At 39.9% G+C, this 24,377-nt stretch overlaps 4 protein-coding genes across 7 annotated transcripts in view; 1 reads left to right on the top strand and 3 right to left on the bottom strand.

Moving 5' to 3' along the window:
• The window catches only part of gdpd2 (glycerophosphodiester phosphodiesterase domain containing 2), a 12,649-nt gene extending 12,426 nt beyond the window's left edge, over positions 1–223 (bottom strand). The window contains exon 1 of the mRNA XM_008303745.1: positions 112–223. The gene's annotated coding sequence lies outside the window, so the exon portion shown is untranslated. The remainder of the gene's footprint in view (positions 1–111) is intronic.
• Positions 224–2,987: 2,764 nt separating this feature from the next.
• Positions 2,988–9,165, top strand: pdzd11 (PDZ domain containing 11). The gene is made up of 6 exons (XM_008303731.1): positions 2,988–3,036; positions 4,447–4,554; positions 5,365–5,505; positions 5,639–5,737; positions 6,719–6,779; positions 7,440–9,165. Exons 2-6 carry the CDS (start codon positions 4,462–4,464, stop codon positions 7,472–7,474), a joined length of 429 nt encoding a protein of 142 aa, XP_008301953.1. The 5' UTR covers positions 2,988–3,036; positions 4,447–4,461; the 3' UTR covers positions 7,475–9,165.
• Positions 9,166–9,330: 165 nt separating this feature from the next.
• On the bottom strand, positions 9,331–14,320 carry stard14 (START domain containing 14). The gene is made up of 6 exons (XM_008303721.1): positions 14,027–14,320; positions 13,790–13,937; positions 12,628–12,731; positions 12,227–12,344; positions 12,071–12,123; positions 9,331–10,760 (listed from the first exon to the last, which is right to left on the bottom strand). Exons 1-6 carry the CDS (start codon positions 14,189–14,191, stop codon positions 10,554–10,556), a joined length of 795 nt encoding a protein of 264 aa, XP_008301943.1. The 5' UTR covers positions 14,192–14,320; the 3' UTR covers positions 9,331–10,553.
• Positions 14,321–15,555: 1,235 nt separating this feature from the next.
• On the bottom strand, positions 15,556–23,459 carry rab41 (RAB41, member RAS oncogene family). 4 transcript variants are annotated; one of them, XM_008303690.1, is made up of 8 exons: positions 23,299–23,459; positions 22,090–22,148; positions 21,360–21,413; positions 20,976–21,081; positions 19,902–20,013; positions 19,323–19,416; positions 17,777–17,843; positions 15,556–17,545 (listed from the first exon to the last, which is right to left on the bottom strand). In XM_008303690.1, the coding sequence occupies exons 1-8, from the start codon at positions 23,375–23,377 to the stop codon at positions 17,481–17,483; spliced, it is 636 nt and encodes a 211-aa protein (XP_008301912.1). In that variant the 5' UTR covers positions 23,378–23,459; the 3' UTR covers positions 15,556–17,480. The 4 variants fall into 4 exon arrangements, 3 of the variants coding, with proteins under 3 accessions (XP_008301912.1, XP_008301920.1, XP_008301931.1); XM_008303698.1 differs by lacking the exon at positions 20,976–21,081 and adding an exon at positions 20,344–20,449; XM_008303709.1 differs by lacking the exons at positions 19,323–19,416; positions 20,976–21,081 and adding exons at positions 18,815–18,908; positions 20,344–20,449.
• Positions 23,460–24,377: the final 918 nt, after the last annotated feature.

Genomic DNA, 24,377 nt, shown 5'->3' with positions numbered 1-24,377 from the left:
TCTATCTATCTATCTATCTATCTATCTATCTATCTATCTATCTATCTATCTATCTATCTATCTATCTATCTATCTATCTATCTATCTATCTAACAAACCAAGAGTGCTCACCATGAACCAAACTGGGTCATTAAATGATGCAGTGAACTCTCTTCTTGGGAAACCCACTCTGTTTGCCTCCACTCTGCTTTTCTCGCATCCCTTTCACATGCAGTGAGTCTGTGAACTGAATGTGAATAGATCCACATTAATGAAGGCGGGGTGAGGAGGTGTAGCCCAGACTGGGAGGGAGGGAGGGAGGATTCTCCTCGTTCTCTCTCATGCAGGCAGTAAAACTTGTTGCTTACAGGTTGGAATATTTGGCTCATATATATCAAAAGTGTGCCACTGACTGATAGGTTTGAGCTTGTGGGAAGAGAAAATGATTCTTTTCCTCGAGGTGACTTTAAATCAGATCTATTAAAAATTTGATGATGATAACTGATGATGCTATTGAAGGAAACTGATGAGCAAAACTTTCCTAGCTGACTCCGATTAAAAAAACAAGACAAAAAAAAGTTTGTTACATAATATTACTTCTTCAGAAAAGCTCTAAAAAGTGAACATTCCTCTGGGTTTCTGCAGATTCTGCTCCACGTTGGGTGCGGCAGCTGCGCACAAACGCATTCATATGTGCGGAATTTTGTGTCCAACAGGTTATATTCTGCTCCCTTGTGACGGGTGAGTGTGGGGATCATTTGGATCATTGCATTTCCATGCTGTTCAACTTTAGGTAAAAATACTTAATCTAATTAACGAATACACCAGGATGTATCAGGACAAAAAAAATAGGCCATAGTTAGTACAACAATCCAGCACTGATAGTCAGAACTCGTACAGAAGTCCTACATATTGTACAACTAATGCATTTACTTGTACTCTGCATGTAGGAGCACTGCAGCTATGGAACCAAACCTAAAGAGAAGACTGACACTGAACAATGCATGTTTTTTTTTTTTTTTTTTTTTATTTAATGCAAACTCCATGATTTACATCACTGCTCATTCGTTCAAACTTGTCATAGTTTTTTTGTTTGTGTATCAGGTATGCACTTTTCATACCTGCCAATCAGTGCGGAGCTTTTCTTTCATTTAATTGCACTGTGAAACCTGCAGAGACTTGAAACTTGCGTGAAACACTGAACAGCATCCCTCAATAGCTTTTTGCTGTCTTCATCAGTCTGCGTTCATAACTAAATTTTAGGAAACTACAGTCCAACTGAGAATAACAAATACAGACATATATGACATTTGGCTGCACAGTTTATTGTAGTTGTCAGCTGAAGTTGGAAAGAAATCCATACCTACATGAGAGATCGCAGGAGGTATGTAAGTGTGTAATCTTTATTTTGGCACTGGATTAATTATAGAAAATTGTCAACATGTGTAGTGCTGTGCTTTTTTTACAGTTAAAGATGTGGGATAGGAATGGTGAGCTGATCTGTAATTATATGTTGATTTATGTCAAGTAAATACACTCAAGATACACTGCTCAAAAACATAAAGGGAACACCTAAACAATACACTGTAACTCCAAGTCTTCTGCAAAATCAACCTGTCCAGTTAGGAAGCAACACTTATTGTGAATCAGTTTCACCTGCGGTTGTGCAAATGGAGCAGACAACAGGTGGAAATAAGAGGCAATCAGCAAGACAATCCCTATAAAGGAGTGGTTCTGCAGGTGGAAACCACAGACCATTCCTCTGTTCTCATCCTTTCTGGATGATATTTGTTCACGTTTGCATTTTGTCAGTGCGCCCACCCCTAGAGGTAGCATGAGGTGGTGTCTACAACCCACAGAAGTTGCTCATCAGGTAGTGCAGCTCATCCAGGATGGCACATCAATGCGAGCTGTGGCAAGAAGGTTTGCTGTGTCTCTCACCACAGTGTCCAGTACATGGAGGAGATTGCCAGAGAACACCAAGATTGGCAGATTGGCCATTGGTTCCCTGTGCTCTTCACAGATGAGAGAAGGTTCACACTGAGCACATGTGACAGCCGTGACAGAGTCTGGAGATGTCGTGGAGAACGTTCTGCTGCCTGCAGCATCCTCCGGCATGACCGGTTTGGCGGTGGGTCAGTCATGTTGTGGGTTGGCATTTCTTTGGAGGGCTGCACAGCCCTCCATGGGCTAGCCAGAGGTTCCCTAACTGCCATTAGGTACTGGGATGAGATCTTCAGACCCATTGTGAGACCACATGCTGTTACAGTGGGCCCTGGGTTCCTTCTGATGCATGACAATGCTGGGCTTCATGTGGCTGAAGTGTGTCAGCAGTTCCTGCATGATGAAGGCTTTGATGCTGTGGACTGGCCTGCCCGTTCCCCAGACCTGAATCCAATTGAGCACATCTGGGACATCATGTCTTGTTCGATCCACCACAGACTGTCCAGGAGTTGACTGATTCTTTAATCCAGGTCTGGGAGGAGATCCCTCAGAACGTTTGCCGCCTCATCAGGAGCATGCCCAGGCATTGTAGGGAGGCCATACAAGCACATGGAGGCCACACACACACACCGCTGAACCTCATTTTGACTTGTCTTGAGGAATTTCCACTGAAGTTGGATCCGCCTGTTATTTTCCTCTTTTATTTTGAGTATGATTCCAAATCCAGACCTCCATGGGATACTAATTTTGAGTACATTGATCATTTTTATGTTATTTTGTTCTCAGCGCATTCCACTAAGTAATGAATAAAGCTTTCAAATATAGTTATTGTGGTACTGTGATAATAATTATGGCTTTAAGATACAAGAGACTTTCACCCAAAAAATATTTAGCACACTTTGTAAATGTTGCTGTCCTTTGTCAAGATGATGTAGGCCCATGCATTATCGTGAAACATATTACAGATTAGCTCTTCGCAAAAATGAGTCTGGATCAGCACACGGTTGATGTCGTTGGACTGCAGTGACTCCTCCACAGCAGCAGGGGCGGTGGCGCTCTGAGTGCCAGTTATTGCTTCATACAGGAGGAGCTACTGCTATCTTTGACTGGCAGGTGAGAGGATTTTTTTGGTTGTTTTATGGCTCTGTTTCTGTGTTTTTTCATCAAAAAGTTGTACAGTACCTTTATTTTGTCGTTTACGCGTTAATAATGAATGGCAGAGTAATTCGGGGTTTAGTAGAGCAACGTGTGCCCGTTTCGAAGTTAGCTAACGAGCTAACCGTTGTTAGCTAGCAACCGGTTTGAATATTACTGCAATGAAACATACAGTGTTGGCTAAAACGCTTCGTTTTTACTTATTAGTAGTCCTGTATTTGAATACACATTAAGTTTGTGAACACACCTGACATTCAATTACATTTAGCTTAGCTGGTTTTATGCTTTGGTTTTGTTGCTTGGTTTTCTTGTACTTGTATGCTGCCTAACTTCACGTAAGAATACTAAATGTAATGCAAAAATACAATTTGTGGTATTGTGATAGCTTAAAATAGGACAGATTCTGCCGCTGTAAACTCTGAAGTAATTACAAGTAATGCTACGTATACCAGCTGTAGCATCAAAGTGATATATACTAAATAATGTATCAGTAAATATAATGCGGTGATGCCTGCAGTTTATACATTATTCTGACACGGAACATTCTGCATGAGTAGTGTTGCTACTGAGAGTACAATTATATTCCAATACTCTGTTAATGTTAATAGTACAGTATATCAACATTGTTGTATATTCTTACCTTAATAAAACCAGTCTCAATATAGCTACATCTGCCATAACTGACAGTCAGAAAAAAGTCCTAGATATTACAAAAGTAATGTATTTTATTGTACCTTACGATATAGTAGTGAGTCAGGTCAGTCAGCTTGATCCAGAACCAGCCATATTGGTCAGTAAAACTGACACTACCAGTAAATATGTAACCTGGTACTACCTGTTTACCTGTTTATGGCTGGCGATCAAACTGGCTCAGCCTACCTGTTTGATTCCAAACAGTGTAGATGTGTGGGTAGACACATTGTAGAACCAAAAACAATATCTGCAAAGGTCGGAAAAACTCATAGTGAGTCAACGGCCAACTACCAAACTGCAACTCCCTAGTGCCTCCATTGTGTGACTTATGTCTTGCCACAGAATCAAGGTTCTGGAGCAGCCAAGTAGCCTCGAATCATGCGCTCGAGACTGTAAACCTTTAGCACACACTGTCCCATGAATAATGTTTGGTTGAAAGGCTGCCCTCAGACTGGGACAGCTTCCTGGGTAGATGCCTAAACAAAACTTATTTGGACCGCCATGCTCATGTTGAGCGGCAGTGATGAAGATATAGTAGCACTGTAGTTAATGAACTTCTTAAAAAACTGAATGCATGTTGTCTATTTATGGCAAATGCATAATTTACGTCACTGCCTATTTTCTTAAGTTTTTTTGATTTTTTAAAAAATAAATGTACAACTTCTCTCTCTGTAGGTGTTTTCAGTAAGAATGGATCAGAAAATTCCTTATGATGACTACCAGCTCCCAGTGGTATTCCTGCCTTCTTATGAGAACCCACCAGCATGGATACCACCGCAGGAGGTATACCACATTAAACCCAGACCATACTCTGGGTTTAAACCCATATAAAACTTTAACAGATGTAACCAAAGTCAAGTTAAGGTCCACAGAGGTCTAGTATTTGTTCTTTCTGAAACTTTCAATTGCATCTTAAAGTCTTCATAAGGGAATAGAGGGTTTTCACTTGTGATGGCACAGATGTTATTATGGGATATGAAAATCCAGTCATCTGATAATGGGTGGTCATACGCAGAGAACCTAAATAGGACTCCCGGTGTTGGTGGCCACCTTGAGCTTTGTCTGGCTTTAACTCCTTTTTCTTTGTCATTATTTTGACTGGTTTTGATGTTCACAGAGAGTTGGGTGTAGTTTGTTTCACTTGTGTCTTTGTCAGTAAAAAAAGAAAAAAGAAAAAAAAAAAGGCTTCATGAATACTGGAAACACACACCATCCACCGTTTGACCAAAACTAGTCACTGCATTGACTGGAAATGGGTCGAAGTCCCTGACTGGAAGTCTGTACATGGCTCAGTTTAATCAAGTAGGCATTCACACCGACTTTAAATTGAAGACAATTGTTTTTTGTTGTCAATGTAATATTTCTAGATATCTGATTTAAAGAAATTCACTTTCAGGCTCAGTATATGTGAAACTTTGGTGCTGATTTATTTATTTACCAAACTTATGATGCTCAATATGTTGCTTGTCCTCTGATATGTGATGTCCCGTATGACACATTTTGTTTTATATGACATGTAGGAATAATCTAACACAGACTCACAATTCTGATGGTACATTGTCAGACGTTCTTCTTTTCTTTGTTCATATATAGCGGGTTCATCACCCTGACTACAACAATGAGCTCACCCAGTTCCTACCTCGCACCATTGTGTTGAAGAAACCGCCAGGAGCACAGCTGGGTTTCAACATCCGCGGGGGCAAGGCGTCACAATTAGGAATCTTTATATCCAAGGTGTGTGAGAGCAGGCCTGGTGTTTGGTGTGAGTTTTATATACGTGCTATGCTGCTGACTAGTTGTTTTCCTTTCAAAAATGTCTACTCTGTGTCTTATAATTTTTGCATGTGTGTATATTATGTGTTGGCAGGTGGTTCCAGATTCAGACGCCCACAGAGCAGGGCTACAGGAGGGGGACCAGGTTCTTTCTGTGAATGAGGTTGATTTTCAAGACATAGAGCACTCAAGAGTAAGTTAGCGCAGTGCTGTCAAGCTGAGATCTGTACAGACTTAATGCAGCCGATCATTTTAGAGTGTCTATGAATGATGGACTATAGTGACATGGATGAAGTTAGTGTACTTTCACAGTATTTTCATTCATGTTACCTGACTGTTCAAATCATTTTCTCTTCGCATGTATAAAAATGTCAGATGACTTTACTTACGCTCCTTCATCTTCACTGTACTCTGAACACGTTGAAAGTGCAGTTGTAACACATATGTTATTGTGTTTTTTATGGACTATACTACTGACACACATTGTGACATATTTTCAGTCAGTCTTGGATGCAAAGCATGCCAAAAGTCCTTTCCTTTTGAGCACAAATTTAGATTTTTTAAATTTAATTTTCAAGCAAAAATCAAAAGCAATTGAAAACATTATTTTTGCATTTCATTGTGCAGCAAGTAAAATATTCTAATCCTTAAAAAATATTTGACTGATAGTCAGACAGCTTTATGCACAATATGCATGTAGTGTAACACTATGAATACCTTCTTGGAGTGACGAACAATATGTGCCATTAAGCTCACAGTTGTGTCTTGGTCCTTTCATCGCCTAAGACTAGATTTGCAATAATTTATAATGTTGTAAGTTGGATGTATATATCACCAACGTTTGCAGACATTTGTGTAAAATTGACTTTTCTTTAGAGACATTCTAATTACACATTTCAATTCCCATTGTGATATTTAAATGTCAAACATACGTGTTAAAGCATTACTGCTGAGGCACTTGTGCATACAAAGAATACCTGATTAAGGTGCAACCAATGTGGAAGTGTTGTATTAATTCCATTGCTCGCTAATCACAGTCGCGCATTATATAGTCCATACAAATGTGTCTGTGTCATATGCTATATATGCAAATGTAACCGTGTTGAGGAGGTATAAAAAACACATTCTGTAGAAAAAAAATCAAATCAAGAATAACATTTGTCTTCCTTTGCAGGCTGTAGAGATTCTAAAGACTGCACGAGAAATCCTGATGAGGGTTCGCTTCTTTCCTTACAGTAAGTCTTTACCATTTATATTATGTGGTCATATCTTTTGGTTTAGCCCATTGTAAAGATGCCTCAGGAGAGTTAGAGAAATGTAATATTTTCTTGTTTTAATGCAAAATTTGTATTGCAAAAGAAAAAAATAGGCTTGAGAGTTATATACACTTTCTCACAGCATCAGAAAACAGTTGAGATTTTGTTGTTGTTGTGTAGTATTAATATTTCTGAAAAGATGAGATAAAACGGAATTACATTCAGCCCAAATAAAATTGTGCTTAACCTGGATGTAATAGATGATGGTGGTGTTCTGGACTGCATTATGTTTAGAAGAGCCATCCTTTTTTTTGGTCAAATTCAACAAAAACTAGACGTGTAGAAGCTTAATAAAAGTATGGCAGAACAGCTGTATTTAAAGTGATTGAATGTCTCAGGTATACTTAATATTAAAGTGGCTTGTGAGTGCTTCTTTTAAGAATTTGCCAATTTTCCTGAAGCAGGCACAGACCAGTATGTTACAATACCCACATAATAACTACATGGCTGCATGTCTTGAACAAGACACAATAAAAAAACTGTCTTCAGAGTCCCTGAATTAAATCATCCTGGTAGGAGATTATATAACAAGGCCCCTTTCAGTCCTGTAATGATGTCCTTTGTCTGTTCTTATTTCAGACTACCAAAGGCAAAAGGAGAGGACTGTGCACTAGGTGGCAGCAGAGAGAGAAGGAGAGGTGGACGGACACTTCACTGCACGTCATTACCTTCCTCCCACAGACTCTGGCCTCAAATCTGTCTCAGCTTCAAGATGACTGATGTATGACTAACAGTCTCCATCAAAGTCCACCACGTAAGGAGAACCTATACTCTGTCAAAGGCCCAGTTTCAAAGATCACGCATGCTGTCTTTGATCTGCACTGATTGATGATGAATTCGACTCCATCAGGAGGTATTCGCAGGAAATTACTTTTATAGCTTTTTGGCATGCGGAAATGTGTAAGCAGAACCTTTGTAGACATTTTAGTGACACATAATAGCACTGATAAATATTTTCTAGTTAGGCGTAACATTCTTAGCATATGAATACCTAATTCAGAATAGCCTTTTCTCACATTTCCCCCCAAAGTCCTGGTTATACATTTCTTCTAATGACTTGCAAATGTGGTATAAAGTTCAGATTATTTCATCCCACACTGATATAAAATAGAGACATATATCTCAGTACACACTGACACATTTAGTACAGAGACAGCATAGACCTTTCATAGTATAAGACTAATAGTGCAAGACTTCTGGTAAGATTTAAATATCACTGATCTATATATTACTGAATATATTGTACATCAGTTTTTAAATATTTAACAATTATTTGTAATTATGTATAAAATAATTTATGTAAATATACTTTTCAATGACTGCGCTTGAGGACTACTTAACATTACTTAAATATTGTCTAGTAGTTTTTATGTTTTATACATCATACATAATGCTCCTGGGTTGAACTATACTGTTGTTACTTCATGTATAAACTGTATAGAGGTGCCAAACTGTTTTTAAGTATGACCTTTAGCCTGCTATTAAATTGCAGAACATGTATCCCAGTGCAGCGGCAGGGCTTGACATGGAGTGTTTATCTGTGTGCAGTGGAGGCTCGGAGGTTTGCAGGTTTTCAATCCAATTAATTATAGCCTGGTGCTTTCAAATTTTTGGTCTCTGTGGTTGGACATAAGTAAAATCGGTAAATGCAACCTTTGGCTGGCAAGTAAATCTGCATACTTTGGAACATTCATAGAACACCGATGAATGCCTCTGGAGCGCAATGCGTTAGGCTTTTTAATGTTCATCTGCCACAACATTAGGAACACAAGTGAAGTTGGATGTCATGGATCGTTTTGTTATAATCTGCTGGGAAACTGCACTGCAAGAGCTGCTCAGGAACAGCTTGAGGAACATAAAGAGCCCAAGGTGTTGACGTGGCCTACAAACGCCACGTATCCCAATCTGGTCAAGCATTCGCAGGATGTGCTGGAATAAGTCTGATCCATGGAGATTCTTCTGAGGCCTCAAACCAAAACCCACAGGACCCAGAGGATCCACTGCCAGCACACCAGAGCCAAATACCACAGGAGACCACTGAAGGTCCTGTGTTCATGGCCCGATGGCACAAGGGCACCTATCCAATAGACAGGTGGTTTTAATGTTGTAAAGTACATTCATGTATTTGTAAACACTTGTGAGGGTTAACTGTCTGCTGCATCTCAACACTGGCTTATTTTGTTCATCACTTTCATGAAAAAGGAATATTGTTTGGTTTTCTATTTGATTTTTTTTTTTTAATGACCTGAAACATTTTTCATAAAGTAACAATAAACTAACAAGATACAAAAAGTTTTGAACTCTAGTAGCCTTTGTCTTTGTTTGTGTACTTGGAGAACCTGCACCAGAGCTGGACATGAACTGGTTTTTTCTGGTACAAGCAGCAAAACTTGTTCCACTTTGTTGGTTGGTTTCTCCTGAGACTGACTGTCATATAACAGGAATGCAGTAAATGACAGCGATTACTAAAGCAGGTTAACCTTGTGAGATTTATTTTTAAAAAACAGTCAAGACAGTGCAACATTTGTAACATTAAATATCTTAAAGAAAAAAAACAACTAAGGATCTCAGCCTGCAGGGCTTCATTCCAAGGCCTGTTCTCCATCACGACTTCATCTGAACATGTAATAAATTCAAATAAATAAATAAAATAAAAGATACCCTTTATGGTCATTCCAATCCTTCAGGTAAAGTGATATTGCTATGTACATTTTCTGTTAATACAGCCTAACTAGATGTTCATTCTCATCTCACTGCAAGGTCGATGGAAGTCTAGCATCTGCATACCTCACAATGCTTCGATTGCACATCTGAATAAAATCCAACAAACCTCCGAAAAGTCTTGTTCGTTACACACATTCGGCAAAGTTGCTCTCTAAACTGTGCACATAAATTAAACGTTGGGCCAACGATAGAATGTTCACATATAAAAGCTGCATCATTTGCAAACGTGGTGACTGGTTGCATGAAGCTCAAAAACTGTTTTCTGAAAGACAGACTCGAAGCTGCTGCGCAAACCCAAAAACCTTTCCAACTTTCCAACTACGTTTAAGCAATCTGAACATATTAATACACATTAACAGGGTATGGCGACTATTTCGAGTGTCTGCTAATACAGGCTCCAAAGGAAAAACAAATTTTCTAGTGTCTTAATTATTTTTTATAACAAAAAGAAAGTGTCAGAAAAAAACTAACCTAACTGTAACTACAATACCTAATCTTGTTTCCATTCACAGTCACTTGTAACGAACCACTGGTGGATGATTAGTGTCACTTCTTTCGCTGTACTTTTGTGTATTTTACGTAGCTGCAACTAAAAACGTCCCGACAGAGGACCCATTGTAAATGTAGTGCTGTAACAATGTCACATTCCCGACACCTCTAACCCTGCACATGTAATGACACCGTGGTGGCGAACACTAGACAGATATTTAGCTTCAACATGGACTGAGGTGAACTTGATCTGTGCTCATTTCTATCTGCTAAGACAGTTGTAAACACTTCATGCTATTGCTCATCCCAAAAGGCACACACTGATTTGTGAAGAAGTGGAGGATTCGGGTGATCTCACAGAGGGCTGGAGGTCTCAAGTCTTTTTTTCTTTCTTTCTTTCTTTTTTTTTGAGTATTTACAGTCTGTCTCCCACACTCTTCCCCCTCATGGCCACCCTTCCTCCCATTGCCGCGAGGTGATTCAGCTGCTGTCCTCGCTGTCCTGAGCCTCCACCTTGGAAGTTTCATCCACGTTCTCCAGCGAGTCGGCCCTCTGTATGGACAGCTCAGCGGGGTCCATGGGGGGCAGCGTGCTTTGATCGGGGTAGAGCCACGGCTTCTGGTCAGGGGAGTTCTGCTCTTTCCACTCGATGTAGTCCCGGCCCGCCTTGTGCACACACTTCATCACCTGGACGCAGAAGACATGATGTGATTATCAGTGTGGCAATGAGGGTTACGCCACGCCTTTGTTCCCCGCCAACAAAGCCCAAGATAAAGCAGCTCACAAAACACTTGTGTGACACTGATTAAATTGCAAGCAGTCAGATGAGTGGTACAGATTGTGAAAAAGTAGTTAGAGCGCTCTGACTCACTGCGAATAAAAGTATAATACTTTGCCATAAGCAGCGAGCACAAATTCTTGACTTCAAGATTGCGAGCTGAACCGGTTCATCAAACTAAACGGTCAGCATTGGTTTGCTGATATTTTGGACACTGTGGGTGATTTTATGTCTCTTTCATGTCAGTTTTCTGTCAATATGCAGAAAATTTAATCAGTCACAGGATTTCAAATGTAAATACTGCTGGCTTTCTCAGCCTGATAAGCCAAATGGTTAGTGGATCAGGCTTGGTCAAAGGGAATCTTTGGATTTGTTGGGTTTTCCATGCAAACATCTGTAGGATCTAAACCCGAATTTTTAAATTAGTCAGATGATTCGGTATAGTACAACATCATAGGGTCTAAATACTAAATCCTGTTGAATCATTTGTAATATTAGTGTTATTTCTCTACTTGATAGCACTTGGGCTCAGTGTCTGCTGTTTTAAATGTGCTAATTAAGTCAAATCAATTTTAAAAACTGGCACAAAAGGACAATGAAAATAGTCACAACTCCTAGATTAAAGCGAGGAGGCGAGATCCAGAAGGCTACTTTATAAAATCTTCTCTAAACTGCAAATGAACTGTGATTTGCTTATTATTTCTGATCCTTAATAAAAAAGGATCACAGTCCAGCTGAAATAGTGTTTTCTTTTAATTCACTTACAGACCTCTTTCTTTCTTCTTTTGATATTTTGCTCCTTTATGGTGTTAGTTCACAGAAGTCATTGTCACTAGTAAAGAAGTTCGGCGTCTCTGTCTAATTAAAGGCACGAGCCTCTCACTGGAAGCTTGTCACACAAGTACGTTGATACGCTTCGTTCTGCATAGTTTCAATCAGCAGAAGATATGAAACCCGGGGAACGAGTTCTGCCAGGAGAGCTCGAGCTGAGATAGTCCTTTGTCAGCAGCCTTACCGGGACGGGCCGTTCAATTGTGTTTCCATGGTTACCATTGTCCTTTAAGACACATGAAACCCTCACTCCCTCATGTGAACACACCTCTTACACACTTTTTTAAATCACCTCGTGGACTCACACCCACACCGTCAAGACACGCTGATACTCGTTTCACGTCTTTAACATTAATACAGTGAACCGTTCCTGTGTGATGATACATACCCGAGGAGCCAGACGTGTGGACGCTTTGTTTACCACCCACTTTGGAAGAGAACCTACAGAAAAAACATAAACTTTAAAAACTGATTCCCCTCAAAAATGAACAGCAGGAATTCCTAATTTGAACATAAGAAAAGCAAAAGTTGGATCTGGTCTCACCTTTGGGGTCGGCTTGTGAAAGGTATATGAAAGTGCAGCTGTTTGGTCCAGTTGGTTTGATGTAATATCCAGTCAGAATGGAAACTGCTCTCACAAGCTCCCTGCTAGGAGCATATTTCTGTGATCGAACCAAAAAGGTTTGAAGAATAAGTGCAAAGAATTCAATTAAACAGATTTTTACAAAATGATTATACATGTGAGACTTTCAATTGAATTTCCCTTCTGGGATAAATAAAGTATTTTTCATTTCATTTCATTCACAGTGGGTAAACGTGTTTGTAGGTAAAGCAGGTGTTCTAAAAGGAATCAGTGCACACAAATATTAAGACAATAGGTGTAGCATGTTTATATAGCAGTGGTTGCTTTGTGCTGTGCAGTGTGAAGAGGAGGTGGAGCCGTACCGGGTGTTTGACCGAGAAGTTAATGATAATGTACTCGTCATCTATCGTCTGCCACGAACGCAGAGTCACAACATCTCGGTTCTTTATCGGCTTTGGACAAAGCCCTGCAGAGGAAGAAAAGAGAAAGACACAGAAATCTGGTTATATTTCTCCATTAGTTTCACTGTCACAACCTTCCATTCAAGTGCAACCCTTGTTATGGCAATAAATACACTGGCATAACAAGAGGCCTCTCAATCTACATCCCTGAACGCTACATCAGCTTCAGAAAGTGTCAACAATGTTGAATGGAAGAACGAAAACATTTGGTTATTTAAAAATGAATATAGGTCCATTCTATTTTTTATTTTAACAATTTGCATTGCTTTTATCAAGAACATGATGGTAAAAAAAACAAACACTGAGGCGTAATATGTGCTTTGTTGTCCTCACTGAACTTTTTGGGGCTCTTGAAGATGTTTCACCTCTTATTTGAGAAGTTTCTTCAGCTCTGACTGGTGGAAAGTCCTAAGTATATATTCATCTTTATCCCCAAATCAAATTGCTCATGGCCTGTTAAAGAGCCAAGAAGTGCAGTTTGGGGATAAGAATAAACACCCCAAACCCAAAATGCTCTACGATTAAGAAAGCAACCCATTAGAAAGTAAAACACGATGACGAAAAGACAAATCTGAATAAAAGACAAATAACGGATGAAATCTGTCACGTAAAAGTGTCTAAAACCTGAGTAATTCTCACTTAAAAAGCAAAGCTGTTGTGGAGATAAGATCAGACACTCAATTGCCTTAAAACATGAAGCAGCATCTGGTTGGCTGACCTCAGTGTGCAAACTGGTCTAAGAGATAAGAGTTAAGCGCCAACACATTTAAAAACTTACACACAATAAAATCAGTTAAACCAAAAAAAACCCTTCAAAAACCAATAAAAGTCCAGTTGCCTTGTAATGAAACACTGAGGACTATCAATTTGTGCATTTTGTAGTTAGAGATTTTTTTGTGTTAAAATAACCATTCTGATTCATAGCATTAATAATCTATGCACTTTTAATTGTCAGTGTTCTTCAGGTGTGAAAGGTGAAGGTGAGTGAGGCTTAAAGTGCTGACTATGTTTCTTATGGTCACTCAGAGGAGTGAAGGGGCAAAGAACAGCAAAGAGTCCTCACATGAGTAATATCCCACATCAGCATTCTGAGAGAGCCGGGCGATGTCGAAACTTTCCAGCATGGCCGGATCCCACTTCTTACGGTACTGACCGTCATGAAGGACGTCGTACATGGTGGCAGCTGACACGTCTTTGATTGTCATTTTACACTGAAACACACACACACAGAAGGCTTAGAAAAACAAAGTCGATCACCCTGAGAGAAGAGGGAGAAATATATGTAGAAAAATGAGCTCACCTTGATCTTGTGAACCTTAGGTACGTGGTTTTTCTTGACGGCAGGAGGAACTTCAACCCACACTTGCATCCCATTCTCGTCGAACTTTTTCAGCCAGTTCTCGGTTGCGAGACATTGTTTTTTGAAGTCAGCGAAGGCCGCCTCACCAGGTAAAATACTCGCCATATTCGTGTGGTTTAAATCCTTCTACTTTTGCTCCGAGCGACTCCAGTGACCCCTTCTCTCTAGATTTACAGTTTCTGTAGTTGTGGAACTCTGGTGACACGACTTTATACGAGCTGCTCGCCGATCAGGTCAAGCAGGATTTTTTTCTTTCTTTTTTTTCCCCTCTGTGCTGAATTCCTGAGCTTCAAACACCTGACGTAGCAGTACGTAAGGAATCCAGGTGTGCGTGGCCCCGCCCACACGCACAGGAGCAGAGAGGTTAGTCCTGTCAAAGTATCGTTTGCGTTCAAGAATCTGCTGTATAATGCAGTCACTATCGGTGAAACTGTAACCAGGAGAGTTCAGCTTCAGCAAATAATCAGAAAGTGAGCACTTGGTTTATTAAAGGTACAAACATGGCTGCAGGTACAGTTGGCTCAACAGTTTACATTTGAATGAAATATAAGTGTAAATATATCCTGGAAGACTGGTTCCACTAGTTTCAGCAATGACTTTTTTAATAACATCCAATTATACTGAGCTAATATTAAACACAATAGGTAATATTTTATTAACTTTTCCATTCTTTTCAATACAGGGAAGACTGGCAAAAAAAAGCTCACTATCATAGTCTGTATATAATAATAATATTAATATTAATATTAATATTAATAATAATAATAGCCTTATAGTAACTTTATTTCTACAGTACTTATAAAATAAGTGTTTTGGAATTAATGTCCACAATGTGATGTCTTAAAACTAAAAACAATCCTCTTAGAAAATGTCCCCACTTTCCAAAAATGTACTCCCTCCACAGGTCTAAAACTCAAACTGGTCCTCACAGAGACAGACGTACAAATAATACTGTACACACATGCAGATCATACGCAAGCAGGTTTGGACTTAAAATACAATCACAGTATTACATAACAGAACTGGTATAAATAGGCCTGTCTGTGTTTTAAACGTTGGCAGCAAGTTTTTAATAATATGCTTTCAATAGCTTTGTCCACAAATGTAAACTACACAATAAAGTAGTCGTCAGAAATGTGTTTAACGCAATGTCATGTCCACATTAGGCCACACCTACCCACTGTAACATTTCATGCATGTCATGTATTGCCCAATGTGTAGTTTCAGTCAACCTTTGTGACGTGTGAAACACACCTTCTGTGACAGGTTTGTCACCCTTAGGTTAGGTGCTGTGAGCTACTGATTATTCACTGTACTGATGTACTCTACAAGCAGATATTTGTTGATGCATAGTATTTAAAAAAAAAAGAGAGAGAGAGAGAATAATAAATATGTCAAAAGAATTATTACCAATGTAAAGGAGCTTCATCTGAGAGTATCCTTTATAAAGAAAGATGGCAGAAGTCAAATTTTGGTGAAATATCTTTATTTTATTCCATGTGATAGGCCTACACTTGTGTTTCATTAACTCTCCTTTTTATACATAAGATAGTAATAGTACATTATTCACACAAACGTTGCTAAACACGAGTAGACATCATATTTCAAATGGACAGACACAATTCAGAATAGCACAAAGCTGAGTATTTAGTCAGTGACAAGTAATAGAAGAGCTGCTCATGTTAAAATGGTTGTTCGTGATGTAATTAAATACTTAATCTTTCAAATCCATTTTAAAAAGCTGACATTTCAAAACAAGCTACAGCAAATGACCAGTGTCTTTTGTTGTGCTATGGCTAATTAGTTGGTTTGTATTACACCGTGTGTGTGTGTGTGTGTTGTGTTGTGTGTGTGTGTGCCTGGAGAGACGGTGCAGCCTTTACCTGTGACTGTAAACCAAGCTACTGACTACACAGGAAAAAAACATTAACCGCCTAAACGTTGCCTTTAGGTGGAGCCCCAGCAGACACGCAAACAATAAATAAAATAAACTTTCCACATGCGTGTCAGCCTCTTTACTTTTGGTCAAGCGTACAATGTTATCTGTATGTCCAAGTAACAAAATAAATAAAAGCATAAAACCCAACAGTCCTACACAGGCAATAGCAATACAGCAAAGGATACTGCAACTAACTTCTCTGCACTTTTTACAGCAAGGGGGTTAGTAAGCATTAGCTGTATCTGAGGACATCTATCTACCAGCTCTACAAAACAACTAGTGAAGCCATGAACCAGTCAGCAGGCTTCTTTGATATTTTACAATATTGTGGCTTGATTCAGTGCACAACGTCGGTGAACAAACAAGCAAGGCATCTGTGTTCTTATCCATATAAATCCTGCATGGTGAGCATGCTGCATGTTCTCGCAAAAGTGGAATCAACACAACACAAATCATCGATGAGATGGTGGGTACGTCATAGCGACACAACTCTCCACCAGTGTGGGGGGGGAAAAAAACTAAACACCGGCTTTTTCAGTTTCTTACACGAGGGCCAATCGACTAACTTAAGACTCCTCCTCAGATATGTTAGTATGCGTGCAGCTAATTTAACATCACTGGAAAGACAGTTGCTATAGTTTTAATGCAGACTTAGTTTCAGGTTAGTAGCCATACTAATGAATCTGGGATGTCTTCCCTTTGATAATAATGGATATCTATTTCCTTATTACTTTGTTACACATCCTTTTGCAGCACTGTTTAAAACATGAGCTGAGATTAAGTTAATTCAGTCCGCTAACACACTCTCGTATTTGGCAGTTTAAGCCTTCAGATGTGTTAGGTTTAAATAAACTGGTCCAATAGTGTGGTAATACGATGGTTTGCAATGGTGCAAATTCACTGGTAAGATCCTGCCTTTACTTCCTCAAAATAAGACAAAGTCAAGAAACAATCAGTGGTGTGAGAGATAGAATAGTTTCAGGCAAACTCTCCATTTGAAATTAAAAAAAAAAAAAAGTAAGATACAATGGGCAGAGAACTCAACCTTGCAGAGTCATTTAAATAATCCCAAGCAGTTTTACTTTACAACAACAAGAGTAACAGCACTAAGATTCTGAACTGTGCAATAACTCAAGAGCGGTTAGCTATGTCAGTCTGCAATCCTATATAATGCCATGCAACTGGATGAAAATCTGAACATATCATTTAACTTATTCCTTGTTTTAAATGTTTACTTTTGAACCATTTTTTCCCCAGATAATCAGTTTCAATACAGTAATGCACATCCACACAGTTACTCTGAAAAGTCACTGAGTTGAAAAGGGAAAGAAAAAAAAAAGGAAAAAAAAAGACAGGTCCTCCATCCCAATGGCAGTGAGCCAAGGGTGGAGAGAGTGGCCACTGAGAGACAAGCTGTTGGTGGGGAGGAGACAGGCTGGGTGGGGGTGAGGTGTACTAGCATGAGCAGCTGCTCTCGGTTACAGTCATCTCTGGCTGCTTCTCCAGTTTGATGTCGATCACTGAGAGAAGTTGGTTAAGCAATAAAGCCGATGAATTGCAAATTTCACTTCAGTATTTTCTGCGATGCTATCGTGCTTATCAGTGAGCTCTCTCTGTTTTCTGCAAAGTAAACTTTAAACCGGTTATGCCCAGCTTGCAAAATGCTCCACAAGTTAATGCATTAAAGCCGTGCTGACAGTGACTCAACAACTGTATAAAGATTTCTGTTGAGAGAAACTTGAAAAGGATACTGTCCTCTTTGCTTTTCTCTGGTGTGCTGTCCATGCCAGGCAATGCAGCAGCAACACGTCGGAACAGCTATAAAACAAAATGAGAGGAATTAAACAGCGGAACACATCTGAAGTTAGTCTTACTAGACTAGGATACACAGCAAGATGCAGTCAAACAGGGGTGGATGATATGGACTAAATGTTCTGTCATGCCATTTTTAAACATAATTGAGAAATATCATTTTTGTACTTCAGTGTCCAAAAACTCAAAGCACTTGGTAATTGATTCTTTGCAACACCCACAATAGCCAAATACAGTGATACACTGAAGAGCTGGTACAGAAGGTATTGATAGCAGGCAATTTGTTTTTACTGATATCATCATATCACCCAACCCTACTGTCTATCCACAGACAGCAAGTGATCAAGTTATAACTAGCCACTCCTCAAAAACACATTTCATCGAATGAAAGCACACACAGGAAGCAGCTACAGCAGTGACACAAAATGTGATAGTCATTGCTGGTTGACACAACAGCACAATAAAAGTGAGGGTTGCCATGCTAACCACCTCCACTGAGCAAATCCATTATATTCATTGGAATGTTTTGAAAGCTGGAAGTTTTAGTGAATCAGACAAAAAAGTACTTGAGCAGAAATAAACACAGTAGCAGCAAACCTGTGGAGAACAAGTGAAACCACACTGAAACTTCTACAAGCAAAACGTGTGCAGGGGGAACACAACTGATTCGGTGCGCAGGGTTTTTGCTGGCTCAGAACGGACTGTTGGGTTGAGAGAGATATATGCATTTGGCTGTTATTCTGAACATTTGATAAGCAGAAATGTCCATTATACTTGAGTAACTTTATTAGCAAAATATTGTAACAAAATACAATTTTTATTCTCAATTTCCAGAATTTTGGTGCCAAAAGTTCCTCTGTGCAGGAAAAACCCTGGTGTGTACAGTGCCACGAGAGGAGAAAGGGAAGCAGGAGGAATAAAGTGTAGACTTTGACGGTAGAATCAGCTCAACTACCCTGAGAAAACAGAATCGCTACCTGTTTGACATTGTAGCCAGTCTTTGCGCTGGTTTCAATGAACATGACATTCAGTTCCTTAGCTCTCTGCTCGCCCTCCTCTGTGGTGATCTGTCTGCTCCGGTAAAAGCAGGAAAGGGGGGAAGACGGACGAACAGACAGGTTTGGAAAGAAACATCACAAAGAGGACAGGCCAAAAGAAGAGGGTAGGAAAAGGAGAGAGAAACAAAAAGAGCTCAACACAGAGTCTTGTTTTGGGCGAGAAAGAGAGGTTAGTTTAGAACTCGGACAGAGAGAGGAGAGAAAGAGAAGCTGCTGTGCCGAGTAAAGACGAAGCAGCAGGAAATGGACTCCAGAGGTCACTCATTCATTCACCAGCCACACTCTAATCCATATACAGAATGAACACATGGTGGAGCTGTATTTCCTAGATGTCACAGGTGGGCCTCCCTGACCTATAGGACATTATCACCTGTGCTGGAAACAGGATAATTGGTCAGTGTAACACCTGCTGTGGCCGAACACCAACCTGTTTGACGTTATAGCCAGCCTTGGCGCTGGTCTCTATGTACATCACATTGAGCTCACGAGCTTTCCTCTCTGCCGCCTCAACAGAAACTTGCCTGCCATGGTCCCAGGAAAAGGAGAGGGAGGACGAGGGGGAGGGGAGTGGGGTGGAGTGTAGTGTTGAGGGAAACACACACACAAAAAAAAAAATCAAAATGACATGGAGAGAACATACCAGGCAGAAGAACAAAACAAAATAATATAAATAAAATAAGGCAAAGGAAAAAAAAAAAAAGGCAGAACAGAAATATGATCAAATCATAGGAAATAAAAAAATACATAAAAGTACTTAAATTACTGATAAAAAGGCTGGAGTATATGACATACTGAGGAATGATAAAAGTCAAAACTGGATGAGATGCACTGAAGGGAAGAAAAGTGGGATTCCAGGCTTTGGCAGAGTTTACATGCTATAATACTTAACGCTATCAATGTTCTGATAACAGTGACATGATAAAATTGCAAATTATTTATCAATCTTTGTAAACAGAATGAGAAAGTCAACATCATAACCATCCATACTTATCACACAACCATGTACCTTTTATCCGCTAAGTCTGTTTTGTTCCCAACAAGCATGATAATGACATCACTTCCTCTCTCTGTTCTAACATCATCAATCCACTTTGAAGTTTGCTGGAATGAATTAAGATCTGCAATAGGAAAAAAACAAAACAAAACACCAAATTACTATCAGCAGCATGTAGCCCCATAAGACATGAATCATGTGTTGAATTAGCTACAGTTGAAAGTGTGCATAAGCTGGTATTACTCCTCGTGAAAAAATAGTAGAGCATTTTATGTCAGTGAAGCTCATAGTCATGTGTTAGTAAGCAGACGTATTCAGAAAAGAAGCTTGAGGGTAAATATACTAAGAGATTCTGAAGGTTATTAGCAGAAATAAAGCAGCAACTATGCCAAAACCATTTCCTTCCAATTGCTCTAGAGCCCTACAGAAAGGTTAGGGTACAGCCCTGACTCACTGGTGATGTCATAAACAACCACAGCAATGGTAGAGTCACGGATGTAGCTGGGAATTAGGCTACGAAAACGCTCCTGTCCAGCAGTGTCCCAGAGCTGGAGCCGGACCTGAGGATTGGAATGTAGAAGAAGAAAGGGACAAAAAAAAAAAAAAAAGGTCGAGATAAAGGGAGGCAAAGGTAGAACGAGAAGTGGAGAACAGGACAGACATAAAAGAAGTGCAAGCCAAGCAGCAAAGATGAAAATGGTCTTTTATGGAGGAATGAGGAGAATCATTCAAATGCAGAAGGCTAAGAGATGATGCGTGTTATGCAAATAAGACATGTAAAAGGGGGCCCTGCTGAATCATTATTTAGGCAGTTTCAGAGGATCCCTGCCCATGCAGTGACATCGGCAGACATTTTACGTTATTTCTTCCATCAGCCTCATATGTAGCAGCATTTAGGAAGCGCAGACCCCCCTGGACACTGCTAGTGAAATACTTTAGTATCACTGAAGCTGATGCAAACAGTTTGGAATAAGCTTTTAACATGCTGTCCAGTGGGGTTTACTAGGCTAGTAAATGCTCTTCTTTTTCTGCCCTTCCACTTACTAAGTGAAGGACAAGGAGGAGAGGCAAGGCCATGATACCTACTGGCTATGTCATAAACCACCACAGCAGCAGCTGAGTCTCGGATGTAACTGGGGATGAGGCTGCGGAAACGTTCCTGTCCGGCTGTATCCCAGAGCTGCAGCCGAATCTGTGGCCAGCCATGAAACAAATGTGGTAACGAGGGGGCATTTCATGATCCAGCCAGGGGATGGAAGGAAAACAAAATCTTGAAATAATGGTAGGAACTAAAAACATGATCACATGTTTAACAAAATGAATGGCAAAATCTAGGAGAATGTATAAACACAATGTGAAATGGTGACAGGGAAATAAATGATGGCTACTACATAAAAAGCAGAAGCATGCTGTTCTACCAGTTGTCACTAATGAAAAGATGACAATACAAATAAAATACACGGGGCTTACCGTGCGATCTTCTAGGTACATGGTTTTTGACAAAAAGTCAATGCCAATTGTTGCCTGTAAGACAATCATTGCAATTAAACATTGTTATCAGCTCATTCACTGATAATAATAACAATATGTAGTATACATTCAAGGAAAACTAATAAACCACATCACATGTTCAACATCTTTTAACCTTTATCACAACATTTTGAGCTGCTATTAAAGGGACAGCACAGGTGATACTGAACATGATCAGTGAGTGCATTGACATGAGCTCTAAAATCCTGGTTACTAGGAGACTTTTGTTGTATTCTGGTTACGTGTTGCACATATTTCCGGCTTCAGAACTACGGATAATGTCTTATCCCAGTTATAAGAAAACAGAAACCAGGATGCTGTAATGATCATTTACACAGAGATATGGATAAACAGGAGTCCTATGTTCCACGTAAAGACCATTTTCTGACTATGACGAGAACCACAACTCAAAACTGTGATTCTGAAGTGCATGTAGGCCCACTCAATGTGTCTGATTCATGTACTGTTCACTTATACCATGATATTAAGTCATCGTGCATGCTAACTAAGGACCTGCAACTAGAAAAATCAAGACAACAGCTACAATTACTTCATCCTATTGATTACACCTTAAAATGTCAAAATGTCTGCTTCACAACACACTTGAAGGATCAGAGTGTACTCAGTGGCTTTCCTGGCACACTCATCCCGAGTTGTAATTCCTTTTTACCTGATAAGTGTTGTCGAAACTGTCATACATAAACCTGGTGATGAGAGAGGTCTTCCCCACTGCACAGACAAACACAGGAACAGTTCAGTAGTGGTTTAGAAATGTAGCATCACAAGATTTGATCCCGGTCATCAAAGCCCAAACACCCAATTGTACACTTAAATATTCAATTATATAAATTGTAATTTGGTATTATCTGAAAGGAACAAGTCGACATGAGTCAGTGACATCACATGGTGAGTAAACTGCTATTACCACTGATGCAGTGTGCACTACTGAACCCACACGCTGAGCTGGCAATATGGGTGGAGCCACAGAATTTGGAAAATTAAAAGGACTTCACTCCTGACATTTGTTTCATTGATGCAAGACTGTAACTATCACATTGCACAAACATCCCTAAAATACAGCCACGTTTACTAATGTCAGTGTCGCACTCTGTAGCTGTATATAAATGGTGTGGAAAAGGCCGACTGGTCTGGACACCACTGGCCGACGTGGCTCTGCAAGACGCTGCCGCAGGAAGCTAACAGCTACTGAGTTGGGCAGCGCTGTTTTGACAAAAGAAGATAGTCAAACTTAAAGCACTTTACGTATACACGGTCTTCTGCTTGAAGGCAATGATTCATGGCAGACTTATGACAACCGCATTTAGGTTCAAATCGGCAGTGAACGTTAACATCAGCTAACGTGTCTGCTGGTGTATTTCATTCTGGCACAGCTGGCTAACTGCTAGCTAAAAGTACTGTGCTAGCTAGCCAATGCTAGCGAGATGATGCTGATGCATCACGAACTAAGTGAAAGAATAATGGCACTGCCAATTGCTTCAGTTTGGCAGCAAACCTTTCTGGAGACAAGTCGCAAGCTGATGCGACACGTCAATTCAGCTTATTTTTGGTATTTATCGTTAAGACGAACAGCGACTTTCTCAGCTAGCTTACCGTCGGCTAACGGTGGCTACCCAATGACATCATCACCCGAATGAAAAATCGGTAAGTTCATAATTTTTTCATCTTCGTTTCTCTTAGTCACTCTGTTTACACTGAAATAGTAACATCTTGCTTCGTATCTTTACTGGTCCGCGGGATAACTTTGTCCTGCTGGCCCCAAGCTAACGAGAGAAGCTAGTTAGCTAGTCTTGCCACTTTTTACATATCCTTACATCCAACCAAATTGGCACTTGATTTTAGTACACGGTGTCCAGCTTACCACTCTGTTCGCCCAGGAAGACGAGCTTGAACTTTCGTAGGGGGTTGCCAAACTCTCCGCCGCCAGTCGTGGTTGACATTTTGTCAAAATAAACAGCTAACTAGCTGACCAGGCTAATGATGTGATGTCTAGACCGGAGAGCACCAGGCAGTGTATCTTTATCCTGCACTAGCAGCGCTATTGTTTTCTCAAACATACAGCAGTGAAATAGCGCAACCAAGAGGCAGAAGGTCTAAATCAAAAAATGTGAGTCAACGAAAAGCCTTATCGTATTTTTTATATCTATTAACATTTCGTATAAATCGACAAAGGTACAATTTCATAGATTTTGGCGACAGAAAGGAGGAATAAACAGTCCTGCCTGATTGTTGATCAAATTTTAAAGCAAATTATTCAGATATGTTTTTGCAGACCTTTTACTACAGATACACTGCTTGAAAGACTGTCAACCCTTTGGATTGTTCTGTACAACATCACATGTCAAATATTAGACCTGATCAGTTATTTATTGTGGAAAATGGTCCAATGTTACCCATGTGTGAGTGACAGAAGTATGTGAACCTCTTGGATTAACAGGTGAAATTGGAATCAGGTGCTTTCAAGCTATTTGATGACAATCAGGTGTTAGTGGGTACCTTGTTTTATTGTAAAGCAGGGGTGTCGAACATTCAAATGATCAGCTCATCATCAAGCTCTGCAGAAGCCTGATGACGATCCTGATCATTTGAATCAGGTGTGTTGGGAGAGGGAAACATCTAAAACATGCAGGATTGCGGCCCTCGAGGACCAGGATTGGACACCCCTGTTGTAAAGAATGGAGACCTATCAAACTCTGATGCATGTGAGGAAGCATATCATGACAGGGACACATCTGAAGACCTTGGAAAAACGGTTGTTGATGCTTATTGGGCTGGAAAAGATCACAATTACATCTGTAAATAGGTTGGACTCCACTGACAATCAGTCAAACAGATTGTGTTCAAATGGAAGAAATGTAGGATCACTGTCACCCTCCCACAGAGAAGTGGACTAACAAAGATGACTCTATGAACAAGGCGTCTAAGAGTCTGCAAAGTCAC

The sequence above is a fragment of the Stegastes partitus genome, unplaced genomic scaffold (assembly GCF_000690725.1).
Source record: "Stegastes partitus isolate 25-593 unplaced genomic scaffold, Stegastes_partitus-1.0.2 Scaffold39, whole genome shotgun sequence".
NCBI lineage: Eukaryota > Metazoa > Chordata > Actinopteri > Pomacentridae > Stegastes > Stegastes partitus.
This window is presented reverse-complemented; position numbering and strand designations above follow the sequence as displayed.